General features: G+C 52.5%; 1 protein-coding gene across 3 annotated transcripts in view; it reads left to right on the forward strand.

Moving 5' to 3' along the window:
* The window catches only part of RASSF5 (Ras association domain family member 5), a 60,406-nt gene that overhangs the window by 19,189 nt on the left and 23,770 nt on the right, over window positions 1-17,447 (forward strand). For 2 of the 3 annotated variants that reach the window (XM_045536588.1, XM_045536589.1), the window contains exon 2: window positions 2,753-2,874. In XM_045536588.1, the coding sequence (XP_045392544.1) occupies window positions 2,753-2,874 (122 nt within the window). Of the gene's footprint in view, window positions 1-2,752; window positions 2,875-15,037; window positions 15,418-17,447 lie in introns of those variants that run through there. The other variant, XM_045536590.1, reaches the window with a different exon arrangement.

A 17,447-nucleotide genomic window follows, 5' to 3' on the forward strand; every position in this document is an offset into this window, starting at 1 on the left:
CCCCAAACCCATCAGGCTACAAGCTGTTGCTTTTGTGTTTGGAGAAGGGCATGGAAGCTCTGACTTCATATCTGCTGGCCTAAGAGCCCTGGTCTTGGCAGTTTCAGGGACCGGGAAGTATGAAGACGTGCTTCGGTGGTTTTGCTACAGTCTGTGATTACACGGTCTGATGGAACAAAGTCTCTAGTGCTCAAACATGCTTTTTATAAAATCCCAAAACACTTCTCTTGGAGTCTTCTGTTCCTCTCTGTCCAGCTCAGCATCAGACCTGTAAAAAGATCTTTTCTGAGGTTTTGGTGCTGTTTTCAGGGCGTGTGTGTGTGTGTGTGTGTGTGTGTGTGTCAGAGGGAGAGCGAGCACCCGGCATGGAAATGGAGAGATTCGGATGTGCAGATGGACAGGGAGCGCCTGTGTCAACAGGATAAGCAGCTCAGAGAGGAGAGAGAACGTTCTGCTATTCAAAGATGCTTTCCCGTTTGCGCGCTGATGGTAGCTCTCACTCGCCGTGGAGTGGGGAGAGCTCCCGTCCTTCCTCCCCTTCCTGTTCCCACTGCTTGGCGTCCCGGAGCATTCCTCATGGCTCAGGGCATGGCCAGCAGCCATGCAGGTGTGTCCCAGGGCTGAGGCCCAGGAACAATGCTGCTCTTTGTGGGCTCTGGCCTCAGTGCTCCCTTATCAAAGCCCTGGCGTTTTTAGGCACCGTGGGCAGGAGAGGCTGGGCCCGCACAGCCCCGTGTGCCCTTCACCCCACCAAGGGGGAGGCTGTTTTCGTGCTGAGCAGATCTCCCGCTGAGGGGCCCAGAAGTGCACTGGGCACCTGCAGGTGGACAGTCCGAGCCTCAGAGGATTGACGTCACCCTTACTGTCTCCAGGTGGGAGCAGGAAGGAGGGGTAGACAAGCGTGGGGCCGGAAAGAGGGTCCGTCGGTGGGCATCACCTTTGGATATGACACAGGAGCAGTGGGGCTTCTCAACACCGTCCCATCCCAGAAGGGTCGTTGGGACATTCAGCCCATGGAATAAGAATGCTGTCGGGTTCTGGAATCTCTGTGCCTCCCTACGCTTGTCAAGGGGCAGACATTGGTGGCAAAACCTATACAAGGAATGTGGCCCAGGTGCTTATCTTTGGGGGTACAAGGGAAGGGGGCAGCTGGGGAGAGTGGAGTCTCATTCTAGAAGAGTGGGGAGAAGAGGAGCCACCACCCCTCCCCCAAGATACATGTGCTATGGCAGCTTTAAAAAAAAAGACCAATATGCTGAATTATTGGAGCTTGTTAGAAGAAAGGAAGAGTCTCGGGGGGCCTCAGCCCATATCAACCCAGAGTGGTCCCCTAATCCCCACGTTATCCCAGCCAGTCCAGGCTGGCGTGTCTCCTGCCACGAGACCTGCACCCCCCACCCCATCCACCTGCACCTGACTTCACTCTCAGGAAGGCAGACTCAGGGAGACTCCGGCACCTAGAAGGCCAAGCCTTCTGGCTGAGCTGCGGCCCCTCCAGGACAGGTGACTGTGGCCGACCCAGCAGCTATCTGTGGGGACCCCGCCTCAGAGCCAAGCGTTTTGCCACTGATGGGCTTGTATTGATTTCTTCTGCCGCCACCCTTTCCTTCACTCCCACCCCCACCCCCATCTCCTGCCCTCCCCTCTCCTTACTGAGTCACCTCACTGTCTCCTGCCCCCTTGGCCGTCACTTCCCTCTGCCAAGGAGCCTCCAGAGAGAACCTTGAGAAAGCCGGACAATACTAGCAGCCTTGACTCTGCAACCAGTGAGCTGTGTGTCATTGGGCACCTCACTTTACCTCTCTGGGCCTCAGTTTCCCCATCTCTAAGGTGGTCATTAAGTCTCTGCTTCCATGGAGTGAGCACTGCTAAGGAGTGTGTACTTCCCCCTGCGCATCTGATATGGGGTGTTGTCCGCAGGCTGTCACCTGGGTTAGAGCAGCCTTCCCCACGTTTCTAGACCGGGCAGGGTCAGAGAGAGGTAACAGCTCTTCCTGCTGGTGAAAATGCCTTTGTCTCTGGAAGCACTTTTAATTCTTCAAGCCCCGTCCTCCCCTATAACTATTAATAGAAACATGGCAGCAGGCAGGCAGGGCAGCTGTTACCTACACAGGTTGAGTATCCCTTGTCTGAAATACTTGGGACCAGAAGTGTTTCAGATTTCAGATTTTGGGGGATTCTGGAACATCTGCACTATACCAGTTCAGCATCCCAAATTCAAAAATCCAAAATCTGCAATGCTCCAATGAGCCTTCCCATTCAGTATCATGTGAGTGCTCAAAAACTTCCAGATTTTGGAGCATTTCAGATTTCAGATTTGAGATGCTTGACCTGTATTTTACAGATTGGTGAAAAAAGATCCAGAAAAGTTAAGTCCTTCCCTAGAGATCCACGGACACTGGAGATTAATGTAAATTAGTGGAAAAAGCACCAGTCTGGGGCCAGATGGTCTGACCTTGAGAAAGTCACTGAAGTCCCTAGGCACCGATTTCTTGTCTATAAAGTGACAATAACAATGATCACAGGGTCACACAAAAGAATGCAGGTGAAAGCAGTTTGCAAATGTGTAAAGCACTTCCTGGTGGCACAGAGAGCATGGTGGCATTCCCACGCTGCCTCCCACCCCTCCACGCCTCCCCTGCTTTGCTGTTCCCATCAGGAGCTAAGTGCAATCTCCCAGGTTATTTCTCTGGGTGGAAGCGGGTAGAAGTTCTGCCTGGCCCCTAATCCCCCTTTGGTTCTTTCCCTCCAGACTGTAAATTCACCTGCCACCCGGAGTGCCGCAACCTGATCCAGCTGGACTGCAGCCATCAGGAGGGCTCGTCCCAGGACAGACCCTCTCCAGAAAACACCCTCAGCCCGACCTTCAGCCAGGTAGGCAGCAACGCGTGTGGACCAGGCTGGGAACAGCCTCTGCGGGTGCTCCGGGCTCCACTTTGCCTCCCAGGAGCTCTGGTGCTCAGGAGGTGGCATGAGGCTTCAGTGTGCCATGTGTGCTGAATATTGGGGTCCTCCTCTTAGCCAGGTGGAGTCCATAGGCACACCCCTTTCCAAGGGGACTGGGGACAGTGACATGGAGAGGTCTGAAGATAGTCGAGTCCCTTGTAGCTCTCCCCAAGCACAGAGCCTATGTTGGCCTAGGGCTCTGAGCCAGAGGTGGGGTGTGGGTCGGGGGAGGTCCCAGAGAAGCCTTTGGGGCAGTGGGGGTGATGTGGCAAAGGCTTGTCAAGCACATCCTCCAGCCAGGTCAGATCAGCCTTCAGAGGGGCAGGGCAAATGTTTCTTCCCTGTGTTAAAGGACCAGGAAATTGATGTCCAAAATAGCTTTTGTTCTGGGTTATGCCAAGACACTTGAAATATGATTTTCTGAACTTTGGTGTCTAGGATTTAGAATGGAAACAGAGGAGTGCATTTATTGATTCTTGCAGTGAACAAGCATTTATTTATTAACTCTCTACGATGTGCCAAGCCATGGCGAGAGTGGGGGTAATAAATGATACATCCCGATTCTTGTCCTCAGAGAGCTTGCATTCTGCCAGAGGAGGCAGAATACAACCAAATGATACATACTGTGAGGCATGGAGTGATACAAGTACAAAGCAAATGTTTTTGGTACATAGTGCATTTGTTTCTGCTGAGAGAAATCAGGGAAGACTTCCCAAAAGAGGTGATGTTTGCTCTAAGCCTTAATGTGTGAGTTGAAGGTTGCCAGCCAGGGAAGTAAGGAGTGTTCCAGGAGATCATCCTTTTGTTTATTTCCCAAATATGTTTTGAGTGTTCACCATGTGCCATGCCCAGAAAGCTGAGGACTTAGTAATGAAGGGAACAGACATGCCCCTGTCCATCCTGTGCTTATAGTAGGGTCTGTAAGGGAGATCCCAGGGTGCTTTGGGAGACAATAATTGGGGACCCAGATGCTGGGTGGGGGGCTCGAGAACAGCTCCAAGTCCCCAGAAGAGCTCCCCACATGACTTTTCTGGCCATGATATACATGATCAACTGTGTCCAAATGCCTGATCTGCTGTGGGTGTCACTCGGCTCCCTGCTATTCCCTCAGGCCTTTTTCTCCCCCAGGGAAGGCATTATTAGAAAGGAAGTATGATGTATGTTTTTATAAAGATGGTATTGAATTCGTTCTAAGATGTGTAGTTTAAAATTCTGGGCTAGTCACAGTGGCTCACACCAGTAATCCCAGCACTTTGGGAGGCTGAGGTGGGAGGAATCGCTTGAAGCCTGGAGTTCCAGACCAGCCTGGGCAACATAGCAAGACCCTGTCTCTACAAAAAAAATTTTTTTTTTTTGTTAAATCAACCAGTTGTAAGCTCTAGTTCTGGTTTTAAAAATAAAATGTGCCGTAGTCCAGCTACTCAGGTGGCTGAGGCAGGAGGATCACTCAAGCCCAGGAGTTCGAGGCTACAGTGAGGTATGATGATGCCACTGCACTGCAGCCTGGGCAACAGAGCAAGATTCTCCAGGCATGGTGGCTCATGCCTATAATCCTAGTGCTCTAGGAAGCTGAGGGGGGAGGATCACTTGAGGTCAGGAATTTGAGAGCAGCCTGAGCAAGAGCGAGACCCCCATCTCTACAAAAAAAATAGAAAAATCAGCTGGGTGTGGTGGCATGCACCTGTAGTCCCAGCTACTTGGAAGGCTGAGGCAGGAGGATTCCTTGAGCCTAGAAGCTTAATGTTGCAGTGAACTGTGATGATGCCACCACACTCTAGCCCAGGAGACAGAGCAAGATCCTGTCTCAAAAAAAAAAAAAAAATTTCTGTACATCCTCTATAGACTTTGGAATAGTAACTGTTTATAGCGTGGCCTGAATGTAACCAGCTCTCTTGGGAGGGCCTTGCCCTTAGCCAGGACCTGTCCATCCAGTGGGGGACGGTGGAAGGAGAGGGGACACATCTGACTCCCAGGGCACTGATGAGCCATGCAGAATTTTGCTGAACATTTTCTTTAAAAGGCGAAGGATGGAGGCTACATAGCACACCATATAGCAACATTTCCTAAAAATCTTATTGAAACAAACTTTTATTGTTCTAATTTGCTTTTCTCTTTGGGAGCTTCCAATTCTCTCCCCTCTCTGCGCTCCTTAACCCTGCCCATGCCCCACCCTGAGCCCGGCTGCCCCCACAGCTTCCTGGGTCTCCTCGTTGGGTCTTTCTCTATTTGTTCCTCTAGAGCAGCAGGTCTCAAAAGGGGGCGAATGTCCTTGGTGGGGGGGACATCGGCAATGTCTGGAGACATGTGTGGTTGTCGCAACTTGGGGGATGCTACTGACTCCTAGTAGAGTCCAGGGATGCTGCTAAACATCCCGTATTGCGTAGACAACCCCACGACAAGGAATTACCTGGCCCCATATGGCCACTGTGCTGAGACTGAGAAACTCCGCCCTAGGGCAGGTCAGCCAGCTGCCAGGTATGGTGGCGAAAGGCCCAGGGAAGGGCCTGGGATCTGCTGTGTGCGGTATCCCATCCCCTGAATGTCCCCAGAGAAGAGGTGCTTTCAGGTCTGGGTTTTTGGAAACAGTGACCCCCTTTCCTCTGTTGGAGAGGGGAGTCAAGCTCAGAACCTTCTGGCAAGCTAAACTAGTGCTGCATCTGGAGCAGAACCACCCCTGAAATATCACAGGGGAAGGAGCCAAGAGTCCCGCATGGGTGCTGAGCAGCCCTGGCTGGCAAACAGCCTTGCGTGGGGTTTGCTCTCGGGCCGGCTGGATCGGGCTGCTGTGTTTGCCTTGGACAGGCCTGACTGCATGCTTCAGCAGAACTGGGGCAGGACCGAGCCTTCTATCAATAAAACCCGGGCCCCGCTCCAGGCCCACTCGCCTTTTCTAAAAAGCTTGTTTGTGCTGATTTCCGCCTTGGCTTGAATTTCTGTTAAATACCGAAATGGAATGGAACTTTCTTTCACCTTGACATCACCACCTGGGCTGAGCTAACCTCGTGTGCGAGGGCCATTTTCCTGGGGGATTTATTGTAGCAGGGGCCCAGGTCTGAGCTCAGCTAGCTTGGGGGCCCGTGACTGTTAGGAGGGCTCATCTTCGTAGCATTTCTCCTCTCTGCTCTTTGAGGAAAAAAAGTCAATGATTTCTCTCCAACCAGAGAGAACCACTCTTCATTAACATTTTTATATGTTCTTCCTGTACAGTCATACATTTTTCAAAACGTGGTTGAGACCATCTGTAGAGAAGTACTTGGCCCCAACATTTGAAAAGCAATAATGCCCAGGTCTGTCTTCTCTCTGCCATGCCAGAGGGAGGCAGCGGGGGAGGAAGGAGGAACAGGCGTGTGAGGGGGCAGGGATGGGCCCTGGTGCCCCCAACTGCAAACTCACAAGGCCATCCGGGTTGGCCTGTCTCTTGCAGGCATCAGAAACAGAGGAAGGGGGGCTGGTGGCTGCCTGTGTTTCTGTCAACTCCAGAAGCAGTGGTTTTGGAGTCTTTTCTTGGAGATCTCTAGGTCTGTGATGTGTGACTCTTCCTTGGGCACCCAAGTGTCACTGAGCAAATCTCCTTCAAGCCTACCCCAGGTCCCTTCTTCAGTTTAAGCCTCTTTGCTAGAGCACATCATTGCTGTTGGCTGAAGACCCAATCAATCGCCGAAACAGCTGCAGTTCCTTTATAAATAAAGGAATAAATACAGTTCCTTTATAAATAAAGGGCATGTCCCGAGGATTTATACTTCCAGTCATCTTAAAGGTGCTCTTACCACGTCATCTCTGGGATGAAAAACCCTCAGTGGCTTCCCAGTGCCCTCGTGATAAAGTGAGACCTCTGATGGTTTGGCCCAGTTCTTTCACTGCCTATCGGGAAGCTGATCCCAAGAGGAGTCTTCGTCCTTGCCCACTACTGTAGATTCTCATTATAACCCACTGCAACCCAGGGGAATCCTGTCGGCTGTGTCCTTCTGGCCTTTGGTGCCACTTTGCTTGGCACTTGGAATGCACAGATTACAAAACAGAAACATAAGCGCTCCCCTTTCCACTCAAATCCCTTGTGGCCGGTGCTCAGATCCTCTCACATCCAACAGGCCCAAACTCCTCCCCGCTCCTCCTGGCCCTCCAGAGACTCTGAGCAGCAACCTTGGACTTCAGGCTCTCAGGCCCCCGGCTGCAGAGGCCAGCCCCTCCCACTGCAGTTCTCAAACCTCATCAGGCACCTTCCACACTTAGGATTCACCATATTCATGCTCTACCTGTGCTTTTATTTACTTCATATGCCTCTTTAAATAGACTCATTTTATTAAACTTAAATAAACTTATATTAAAGGAGATTTTCAAATATCCTTGGACCACTGGTTTGATGTACTTAGGATTTTTTCCCTGACACACATTAAATTAATACTTAATCTCTAAAATCTGTGTGTCTAAGGACTGCCTTAAATTCATTCCATAAGTACTTATTGCGCCAGGCTCTTTGGGTGCCGTTTGTGGAAGACGCTGCCTTACAGACCTGCTCTCTTTGGCCATCTGGTGCTTGGAGTCCCAGGGCACAGGGTCCGCGGAGTGCCTCGGGGCAGTGTGAGCTGTGGAGGGAGCCCCTGAGATGCTGGGAAGGAAATTCCAGCATCCTTACAGGTACCAAGGTGCGCTGCCAAAGCAGATCTGTGTGCCTGGATAAGGAAGAGAGCAAGTGAAGACAAGTCCGCCCACAGTACACAGGTGACCAGGCCATTTGTATTTTGTATGTCCGTATACACGTGTGTACGTAAATGCAGGGCAAGGGCCCGGCTGGTGCCCAGCTAACTACCGAAAGAGACTTTACCTCGGGAGGGGGTGGAAACTGAAAGAGATGGAGCGAGGGCCTCAACTTTTGCTGTCTGCTTCTGTGCTGTTTGAATAGCCAAATGCTTTCATATGCTCCTAATATAATATTTTTAAAGGGCAATAAATGTTTTCTTAAAGAAAAGGGAGAACCTTGGCCTGGGTGACTGAAGATCTAGGTCCTAATCCGGATTGTGTCCACGAATTACCTGCCTTTCCGGTTTCTCTGAGCCTCAGGTTCTCTGAGCAGTGGGACTGCCCAGGGCGGTCGTGCGACTGCCGTGAGATGCGCTGTGTGGACAAAGCGGCGACGACCCCCAGGGAACAGTCCTGGGCCATCGCTGGTACCCATGACGCCTTACTGGGTATTTTTGATCATGTCACCCTGGTGATGAAAACCGTCAGTGGCTTCCTGTTGCCCTCAGAATGAGCATAAATCTGGATTAGAAACCCTTCATGGTCTAGCCCTGCCAACTCGTGAAAATCCCGGGAAGTTGGGTCACTGTCCTGGATATAAAACCAGGACAGTGACTGTGGCTTGGGCCGGCGCTTACTGCTGTGAGACTTCCAGTTATCCCCCCTAACCCTGAGGCCCACGTCACTGTTCCACTCTGTAGATGACTCTGGCCCCATTCACCAAAGGGACAGGTGGCTTCCAGAGCCCCGGCGTGGACCAGCCCGGTGGGCCCTGCCCGACGTTTCTACCCCGCACATCACAAACACAGACCCGGCCGCTGTCACGCCTAGCGGGTCCCCTGCAGCAGTCGCCCCTCACCCGCACAGCAGCAGAGTGGTGACTCAGCTGGCGTTGGTTCGGAGTTTCCTGGCTCCTGGCCCTTTGCTGCCTCCTGCAGACACACCGCCGTCTCTGTTACCGTCTGCCTTTCCAGGCTCTTCGGAAGGGGACGCGCCCACGGCCCGCCCCGCCCCGCCCTGTCCCTCGGCCCAGCCGCCTCTGTGGAACCCGGGACTACCACACGGGGGAGCCGGGGAGCAAGGAGGGAAGTGCCTGGAAGGGGAGCAGCCGGGTGTGGGGCGGTGTCCCGGCTGGAGGCCCCCGGGTCCCTCCTGCTTGTGAGGGACCCACCTGCACGCCTCTCAGGAGGTGCAGGGTCCTGGGTCTCTTCTGAAAATTTCAATAGATGCTTATCAAATTGAATTGTAAGGTTTTTTATACTACACATGACGTGGTATAATGCCACTTGACAGACTGTGATAAGATAAAGATGTAAGGACGGTCCCTGACTTATGATGGTCCTACTTAGGATTCTTTGACTTTGCAATGGTGCGAAAGAGACATGCATTCAGTGGAAACCATACTTTAGTCCACTATCCAATCAATTGATATTGAGAGCATGTTCTCTCATTCTCTGGCTGCCGCAAATAAGAGGAGGCTCACCACCTCCAGCTGGCATGGCATGAATGTCACATAAGTCAGAGACTAGGGTCTCAGATCTAATCTCTCCTGGCAGATTGGGGGGGTTGGGGAGCAGAACACACTAGACCCTGCCTAGTCTCTCAGTCGTATTTCCTTAGCTTCCAAGTCTACAATTGGGCACTGATTTCTATTCAGACTCTTTCCCTTGATAAGGAACTGATTGCCTCTCTCAGGGGATTCCATAGGCAGCCAGATGAGAGCCAGCCCCCCGATACGTGCGGAAGGAAGGAGCCAGTTCTCCCACTCCTTCCGCCCCACTCTGGCTACGTCTGGGACAGCTCCCTCCACGGCTCCTTCACGGATCCCCTGCCACGTTCCCAAAGCCAGAAGTGCTGGCCAAAGCTGTCAGTGATCCGCCTGCACGAGGCAGACAGCCATCCCTCCCGGGAGCCGCCCCAGGGCCTATCTGAGCAGCCCAGGCTGGACCAACTGGCACCCAGTTCTTCTCATCAGGCAGAGTGGAAACGCTTCCCAACAGGCAGGCACCTCAGGTCCTGGCTCCAAGGAGCGATGGCAGAGCTCGAGTACTTATTTCTCTAGAGATCCTTAAGCCCTGAGATGTCGCTCTGTGCTCCTCAGCCCTACCCCAGCTTCTATCCTAGAAGCAGTGGACTGCCCGAGGTGACCCGTGGCTGGGCCAGCTCAGCCCTGAGGTCTGAGGTTGGGGGCAAAAAGACACTCCTTGCTAGACGCATCTTGCTCACGTCTCACGCTGCTGACCACACTGCCCTGGGCATTGGAGGATTGGCCCTTTCTGGAGAGGGGCAGGTGAGGGAGAGGGTTGTTGATCAGGAGCATCTTTGGTCATTCTCTATCCTCACTAAGGGAGAGGGTAATTAGAGGGCAGAATCCCTGACTCAGACACTGTCATGGGCTCTTGAGGGCCTCTGCCTCTTCTTGTGGACAACTGGGGTGATTTAACTGTCTTCGATCTTCGTAAGCCTCAGGGCTTGTCGAAGCTGTTAGCCTGGTAGCTTGGCAGAAGCGTGGTATGGGCTAGCACTCCTGAGAACCTGAATGGTGGACAGCCACTTGCCTCTTAAGGTAGGAAGTCATCTGGGGGAAAACTGAGCTCTCTGCTGTACACAGCCACTTAGTGCCAGAAATCACTGCTCTAGGGATGGTGGGCGGCATTCTTAAGATTCGACCCAGATAGGACGTCTGGTAAAGGTGCCTCCGAGAGTCACACAGAAGGTGTGGGAGGTGTGGTTGTTATTGGGGAATACATGTCAGGAAGGAGGGGGTGGTTGGGGGGATGTTGGGGGAGACATAGGAGGAGAATTTGACAGGCAGAGAAAAACAGCAAGAGCAACACCACAAGAGGGCAGGATGGTTTCTGGGAACGCAGATAGAATTTTGTGCGCTATAACAAGGGATGCTTGCTTGTGGCTGGTGCTGGTCTGAACGGTTGGCTGGGCGTGCATCACAAAGGGCCTTAAAGGACTGGCTCCAGAGTTTGGAATAGGACTGGGAGTCGATAGAGGAGGGACAATTGTAATGAAAACTTAGACACAGGGGTTCTGTGTTTGAAATCTGCTCCTACCACTTACTTGCTTGGGCAAACTGACCCCTCTGGACCTCAGTTTACTCATCTGTAAAATACCCTCTTGCAGGAATGTGAGGATTAAGTGAGATAATGAAATGTGTAAGAGCTCAGTGACTTGAATAGACCTTCTTATTTAATGTCGTTCTCCTAGACGATACATTATGAGAAGGCAGGGACTGTGTCTTATTCATGCTTGAACCCGAACACCCAGCCTGGTGCTTGCCATGCAGAAGGTGCCCAGTAAATATTTGTTAAATGAATGAATGAAATAATATGCAACTAGAACCTGATACATAGTAATTATTCAATAATTATTAGTTGAAATCTGAGTAGAAGGATTTATGATAGGGAACTCAATTAGATGTTGATCTTAGAAGGGTAACTTTGGCAACAAGGGGGTGTGGATTTGGAGGAGGCGGAGATGGGAACAAAGGGAACTCCTGGAAGGCTTTGCAGCAATCTAGGTCAGTGCATTCAGCAAGACGGGAAATACTGAAGAAGGAGGAGCAGGTGGAGGGTGAGGCAGGGAATAGAGAGTTCAATTTTGGACGTGTTGAGACTGAAGCTCCAGTGGGTAGGGCTGGGTACTCAGTGAGCTGTTGCAGGTGCCCATCTGGAGATGGCTGGGGGAGAGAGAATTATAAGCCCTGAGTCTTTCAGGCGTGGTTGATACCATCGGCACTGATAAACCAACCCCCGGGGAGAGCAGGGGCATACACAGGGGGAGAAGAGAAGACCCCAGTGAGCTAAAGGGAAGGGGCATAGACAGACTGAGAAAGTGGCTCCTAACTCATTTGCAATGGACTATAATTGCAGGCCAAATGGTTACTAAGAGAGCAATCCCAGGGGTAAACCATGAGGCCACAGAGTGTGGACTTCAAGGACTTGGGATCTGGAGTCAGAGCTACCCAGATTGATATACCGCTCCATTAACTAGCATGTGTGACTATGTGAGGTTACTTAGCCTGTCTGAACCTCCCTTTCCTCTCTGTAAAACAGTGATAATAAACGTGGCTTCCTCATAGGTTTGTTGCAGGGATTAAGTGAAACGATGCACGTTGGTGTTACTAGTACAGTGTTGGTACAGACTAGCTAATAATGACTTCAAAATACGTTGCAGGAGTGGGGTGGCACCTCACCCTGGTTTTTAGTCTCTGAATATGTTGGTCGGTCATTAGGCCCTAAAGCTGATCTCCACTCCTGACACCCTTCAACTGAACCGATGAGGAAACCTGAAGTCCAAAGTTGCTGAAGATACCGTATCAAGCTGGAGGTGGAGCTGGGACTAGAATACCAGCTCCTGACTTCCAGTCTTGTACCACAGCTTTTCCAGAACATGCAGAACCACAGGGTAGGTCCCACGAGGGGATCTGGCCACATGATGGGATCGCACTTGAGAAAGGAAGAAAGCTTAAAATAACATCTTTCATCATCTGACACTCTAAGTCATGAAAGTGGTCCGTTCATCACTTCAGTGAAGCTCTCTGAACCCCAGCACGATGCCATGGATTTAGGGCTCTGGATGCTGAGCTTTGGGCCCCGCCTCCTCTTCCTGGGTCCAGGGACAGGAACGGCCAGTTCCCATCCTTTGTGCAGTCACCTCTCAGAGGCTTAAAAGGCTATTGCTCAGGCTCTTCCATGCCCCTCCCCCTTGCCATGGCCAAGCTATCACTACTATTGATTGTTCATAGGGAAGAGGTCCAGACAGGGTCATTAGATGCTAAGGAGAGTCCTGTCTTCCTCCCTTTGAGACCTTGGGGCTTCAGTCTGGCTTTTTCCTCCTGGAGGCTGGCCAGCTTGATATATTATATATGATCTTTGCATATTTCTTCCCGTCCTAGGGTCCCTGCCTACACAGTCTCTGTTTTGCTGACTTCTTACTCATGGCTTCCTTCGAAACCTAGCTTCATTGACAGGTGGGGTAGGGCAGGGAAACGGATGTTAACTAGAAGTCAAGAGGCTTTGAAAGTAAAGAGCTGTGATGGAACAAGTTACTTCCCTCAGTTTCCTCTTCTATAAAATGGGCATAATGTCTGCCCTCAAGGTTATAGGGTAGCCTACGTGAAGTAATGGAAGTAAAAAGGATTTGAAAAGCCCTATTCAGACACCACGTTTGCATGTTGTTGGGGATGGCAGGGAGCAGCACCCTAAAAGAACATAGTATCCTGAGAGCTTTCCTACCCAGGTCTGGCATCTCGCGTGTTACTCACAAGGAGAGACGCGCTGGCTCCTGGGGTACCTTGGCTTGGTGTTTGAAGAGGTCATTCTTAGTTGTATTTTAAGGTTGCACATTTTGAATGTGTAGCACTGCCGCAGCATTGCAGAGCTCTCCACGTGACGCCAGGGGCACAGTGTGGCCACAGAGAATCTGGGGCCTGTTTTATCCTTAAGTATTAGCTTCCCACTGAGTAAGAGGTTCTTTTTAAAAAGCAAAGTGTGGTTCTTAGCTGGCTGGACAAAGGAAGTGGGCTGTTATTGATGGCCCAGAGACACAGAGAACCCCCCTCAATGGGGGGAACTCCTCCAAAAAGCCTCAGAAATACCCATTTGAAGAAAAGATTGCTCCAGGCAAAGCCAGAACCTATCTTCAGCTGCGTTACTGTGAGAGCTCCCCCCACAAACACCTGGTAGCTCACCCGGCTGTCTCCCTCCACTTCGTGTCTTCCTGCCAGAGGAAGCAGCTACTGGTATTGACAGTTCTGAGCCGAGGGCGGCCAGCGGCTGGGGTGCTGGCGCTCAGCTCTCTCCTGTAGGTGCCTGCCAGGCACTTGCAGGCTTCTGGGAAAAAGACTGTGTGGGAGGATGGAGCCAAATTGGGCTGCAGTTTGAAACCCTCCTGAGCACTGACAGATTTGGCAAAGGTGGGGGAGGGAGAGGGTTCCTCATAAAAGTAACCAGAGCTTAAAACGGAGTTGGCAGCTTGGTGTCTGGGGGCTAAGTCTAGTCCTCCACCCAGCGTGTGCTTCCCCAGGACTGGGTTGTCTCGGAACTGCAGGGAAAGTCGCACAGACTGGGAGAGTCCTGATAGCTCCTCTCAGCCACCATCCAGGGTGCTCCGGGGGTCCACAGGCCCCCAGACTCCGTCAGCATGGTGGCAGGCTCTGAAGGCTGTGCTTGCTTTTCCTGCGACTCCAGGCCCTGCTGCATTTAAAGATGACAGTAGCCACCAAAATAGTCTCATCTCTGCGGAGAGACTGCATGTCGCAGTGACTAAGAGCATACATAGGCCCTGGAGTCACACAGACCGGGGGCTGAGTCCCCCCACACATGTCCTATTTGTGTGACTCTGAGCCTTAGTTTCCTCATCTCTAAATAGTCTCTATCTCAAGGCTGTCGGGGAAGCGAAATGACAGACTGCACGCAAATCACCTGGCACATACGGTGGTACAAACAGCGGCAGCTGTAACTACCGTTGTACCAACTGTGGTCTGAGAAGTTGTGGGGTGTCGCCCTGATTGTTTGGAAGGGACCAGCCCTAGGTGGGGCAGGACGGAGAAATGTAAAGGAGCCATCCCTGATGTTAGGAAGGACAAGATCTGGCAAAGACCCCTGTTGGCCAGATTGTCAGGAAAAGGCACAAATAACCCGGTTGGTGTCTGCAGGCTCCGTTGGTATCCTGAGATGTCCCCAGGGCCTGGTTCTGTGGGAGGGAAAGCAGCTTTCTCTCCAGGTTGCCATAACTTTGCATACGATTTGCATGTGCTTGTGGTGACCCTGCAGTTTCTTCTGGCTTTTCCAAGTTAAAATATTGCTGCTCCCAGGCAGGCCAGATATTGATTTTCTTCTTCTCCGGTTACTTCTCCAGCCACTCTCACTGGCCAGGCTCCCCGCCCAGCCAGTGGGGGCTGGGGTGGGGTGGGCTGAGGCGGTGCACGGGGAGAAGGGGCGGGGGATGGTCTTGACCTTAGCGCACTGTCTGCTCCGTGAACCTGAGCCACCACAGGTGATGAAGAAACAGAGGGAATAAATCCCCCACCCCACCACCACCACCAAGATCCATCCCGGCCCGTTCCTTCTTCGCTGCATCCCCAATCTGACCCGAGGTGCCCTGGGTCCACTTGCCACCACGGTCGTGTGGCACCCAGGTGGGTGGGGAGGCGGGGGAGTGCGCAGTGACAGTCGAGCCCGCTTTGAGGAACCTTGCAGAGGAAGTGGCTTCAGAACTGCACTGCTTGCCACCGCTGCAGGGGCAGGAAAGGCGGCGGGCGGGGGAGGTGCGGAGATGGCGCGGTGCGCGCGGGGCGGGGACATGAAACCGCAGAGGCCCCGCGAGTCGGAGAGCGAGAGCGCAGCGAGCGGGCGCCGGGCCGCCCCGGGGCTGTGCGGGGCGCAGGGACGGGAACAGGTTGCTCCGCCCGTGTCCCAGCCACTGCGAAAGAAACCCCGGCCGTGCCTGGCCTCCTGACCCACTAGCTCCCGGCGGGGCTGGGGGCTGACGCCGCGGCAGAGCCCGGGGAGGGGTCCCCACCTCCCCCTGCCGCGTCCCGCATCCCGAGCCCGGCCCCCTCCCATGCCCTGGCGGCCTCGGGCGGGGGCTCGGGACTAGATGACCGTGGACAGCAGCATGAGCAGTGGGTACTGCAGCCTGGATGAGGAACTGGAGGATTGCTTCTTCACTGCCAAGACCACCTTTTTCAGGAATGCACAGAGCAAACATGCTCCAAAGGTAAACATAGTAATGGAATACAAGAGCCTTTCAGGTGGGGGAATAACTTCTGCGGTCTAGAAGGGAGAGCTTGCTCGCGACAAACACGCTAAGCCATGTGTCAGGAGAGTGGCGGGGCAGTTGCCCTTGGAGGGCCCTCTTGAACTTGCCCGCCGAGCAGACCACGGTTGGATCCGGAGCCCTTCAGTCTGCTCCGTTTGGCGTTTCTCGTCCCTAGTCCTCTTCGAAATGGCTCGCTAGGATTTGGGGACTGCACTGGGCTCAGGGATTGGCTCATGCTCACCTGTGCCTGTGCAGGTAACCGGGCCGCTGCTCTGTCTCTTCCCCCCTCCCCCCAAATCCTAGCTTAGTTCTAGATGGAAGGTGGATGACACCCAGTCCCTCAGTAGGAGAGACATTCATAGGTTGAGACTTCCGTATTGGAAGTGGCCAGAAACCATCTTAAAATGTAGTCCAGCAACTTTGCAGAAGTCCAGGGTGTTTTCAGAAGCAAACTAAAATGTCTCTCCTAGGCTGCCGTCATGCTACCGTTTTAAATTCCTGGTCTGGGTAACCCAAAGGGCTTGTGTGTGTTCTCTGATGGGGCTGTGTGTGTTTCCTAAAGGTGTGAGCTTCTAGACACCAGCAAGCCTGGGCGCCCTGGCCACTTGCCCAGCTGGCTGCAGGGCCACAGGTCTGCGGGTATCTTGGAAGGAGTGGGGGCAAAGCTGTTTTTGTTTATTTGCTTTGTTATTTAGGTGAGAGGACTCCAAGCCTGGTCCTTAGAGAGGTTACTAGACCGGGCTGTTTATAGTCAGAAGTGAGCTGTTACATTTCACAGGTGTGCGGCAGGCTCATCATTAATTCAGTAGTCCTACTCCAAACTAGAATTAACCCAAAACTTCCCCAGGCCTGACTCTGGGGCCGCCTTCGTTAATAATGCATCTTGTCTGTAGGCCCTGCATTTGCTGGGTCCTGAAGTCGGGCAGATGTACTGGACCTTCCAGTTGTGAGAGGGCGCCCAAGAACTGAAGGAGAGGTTGTGATTTTGTTTGAAGGAATCAACTAAAACAGGCCCCTGGAACCAGCATCTGCTTTCTGAGGCACCCCCTGATGGGGCTGGAGGTGGGGGGAATGTTCTGGAAGGTGAGGGGAAAAGGGACAGGTGTCCCCTTCTCTCGCTTTAGGTGGGGCTCATGCAGAACACCTTGGCTGCAGAGGGTAGGTGGGGCTCATGCAGGACACCTGGGCTGCAGAGGGGCTGTGTCCCACTCTCTCGGGGGTTCTTGCCTCATGGTGTGGCCCGCCCCTCCCCCACAGGCACTCCTGCTATCTGGGTCTTCAGACCAGCGATTGTCAACCTTACCTACACACTGGAATCCCAGGGAGCTGAGAAAATACTGATGACATCTGGGTCCCCCGCCCAGGGAGTCTTATTTAATTGGCCTGGGCACCAGGGTTTTGAGAAGCTCCCCAGGTGATTCTCATATGCAGCTGAGGTTTTGAACTGTTGCTCTGGAGGGTTTTGTTGCTGTCTGGGAAGGAAATGGTTCCTCTTTTTAAAACAAAGTTTAGCTGCTGTGTTTGCCTGGCGCTGCCAGTGGGGCTGTGAGCCCTTGGTCCCAGAGGGTGAGATGTTTGCATAACTGGGTGAAGAAGGGGCCCGGCAAAGCTGGGGTTTCTTCTACTTGGCAATTGAAAAAGACAGCTGTTTCCGATAGTTCTTGGAAGAAATAGAAATATCCTGCAAGCAAATATACTGGGATGGGGTTGGTGCTGGGGAAATGACTTGTTCCATGGCCTAAGCAGCCTTCCGGATTCTTCCCCCCAATTCTCCTTCCTAGCGTCACTCCAGAAAAATACATCTTTAGTTTGGTGTCCACAGAAACTCTTTCTTTACTTTGTATCTTGAATCCATTGTGTATCTTGAGGTCTTTGTATATCTCCCTGCCTCATTTTGCCAGGGTCTAGAACCCCCCAGAAGGCCGGAATCCTTTCCAAAAAACTCATTTTGTTGAAGCCCAGTCAGGGCGTTAAGGGACAAACACTAC

This window comes from Lemur catta, chromosome 23 (genome assembly GCF_020740605.2).
Source record: "Lemur catta isolate mLemCat1 chromosome 23, mLemCat1.pri, whole genome shotgun sequence".
In the NCBI taxonomy this organism is placed as follows: Eukaryota; Metazoa; Chordata; class Mammalia; order Primates; family Lemuridae; genus Lemur; species Lemur catta.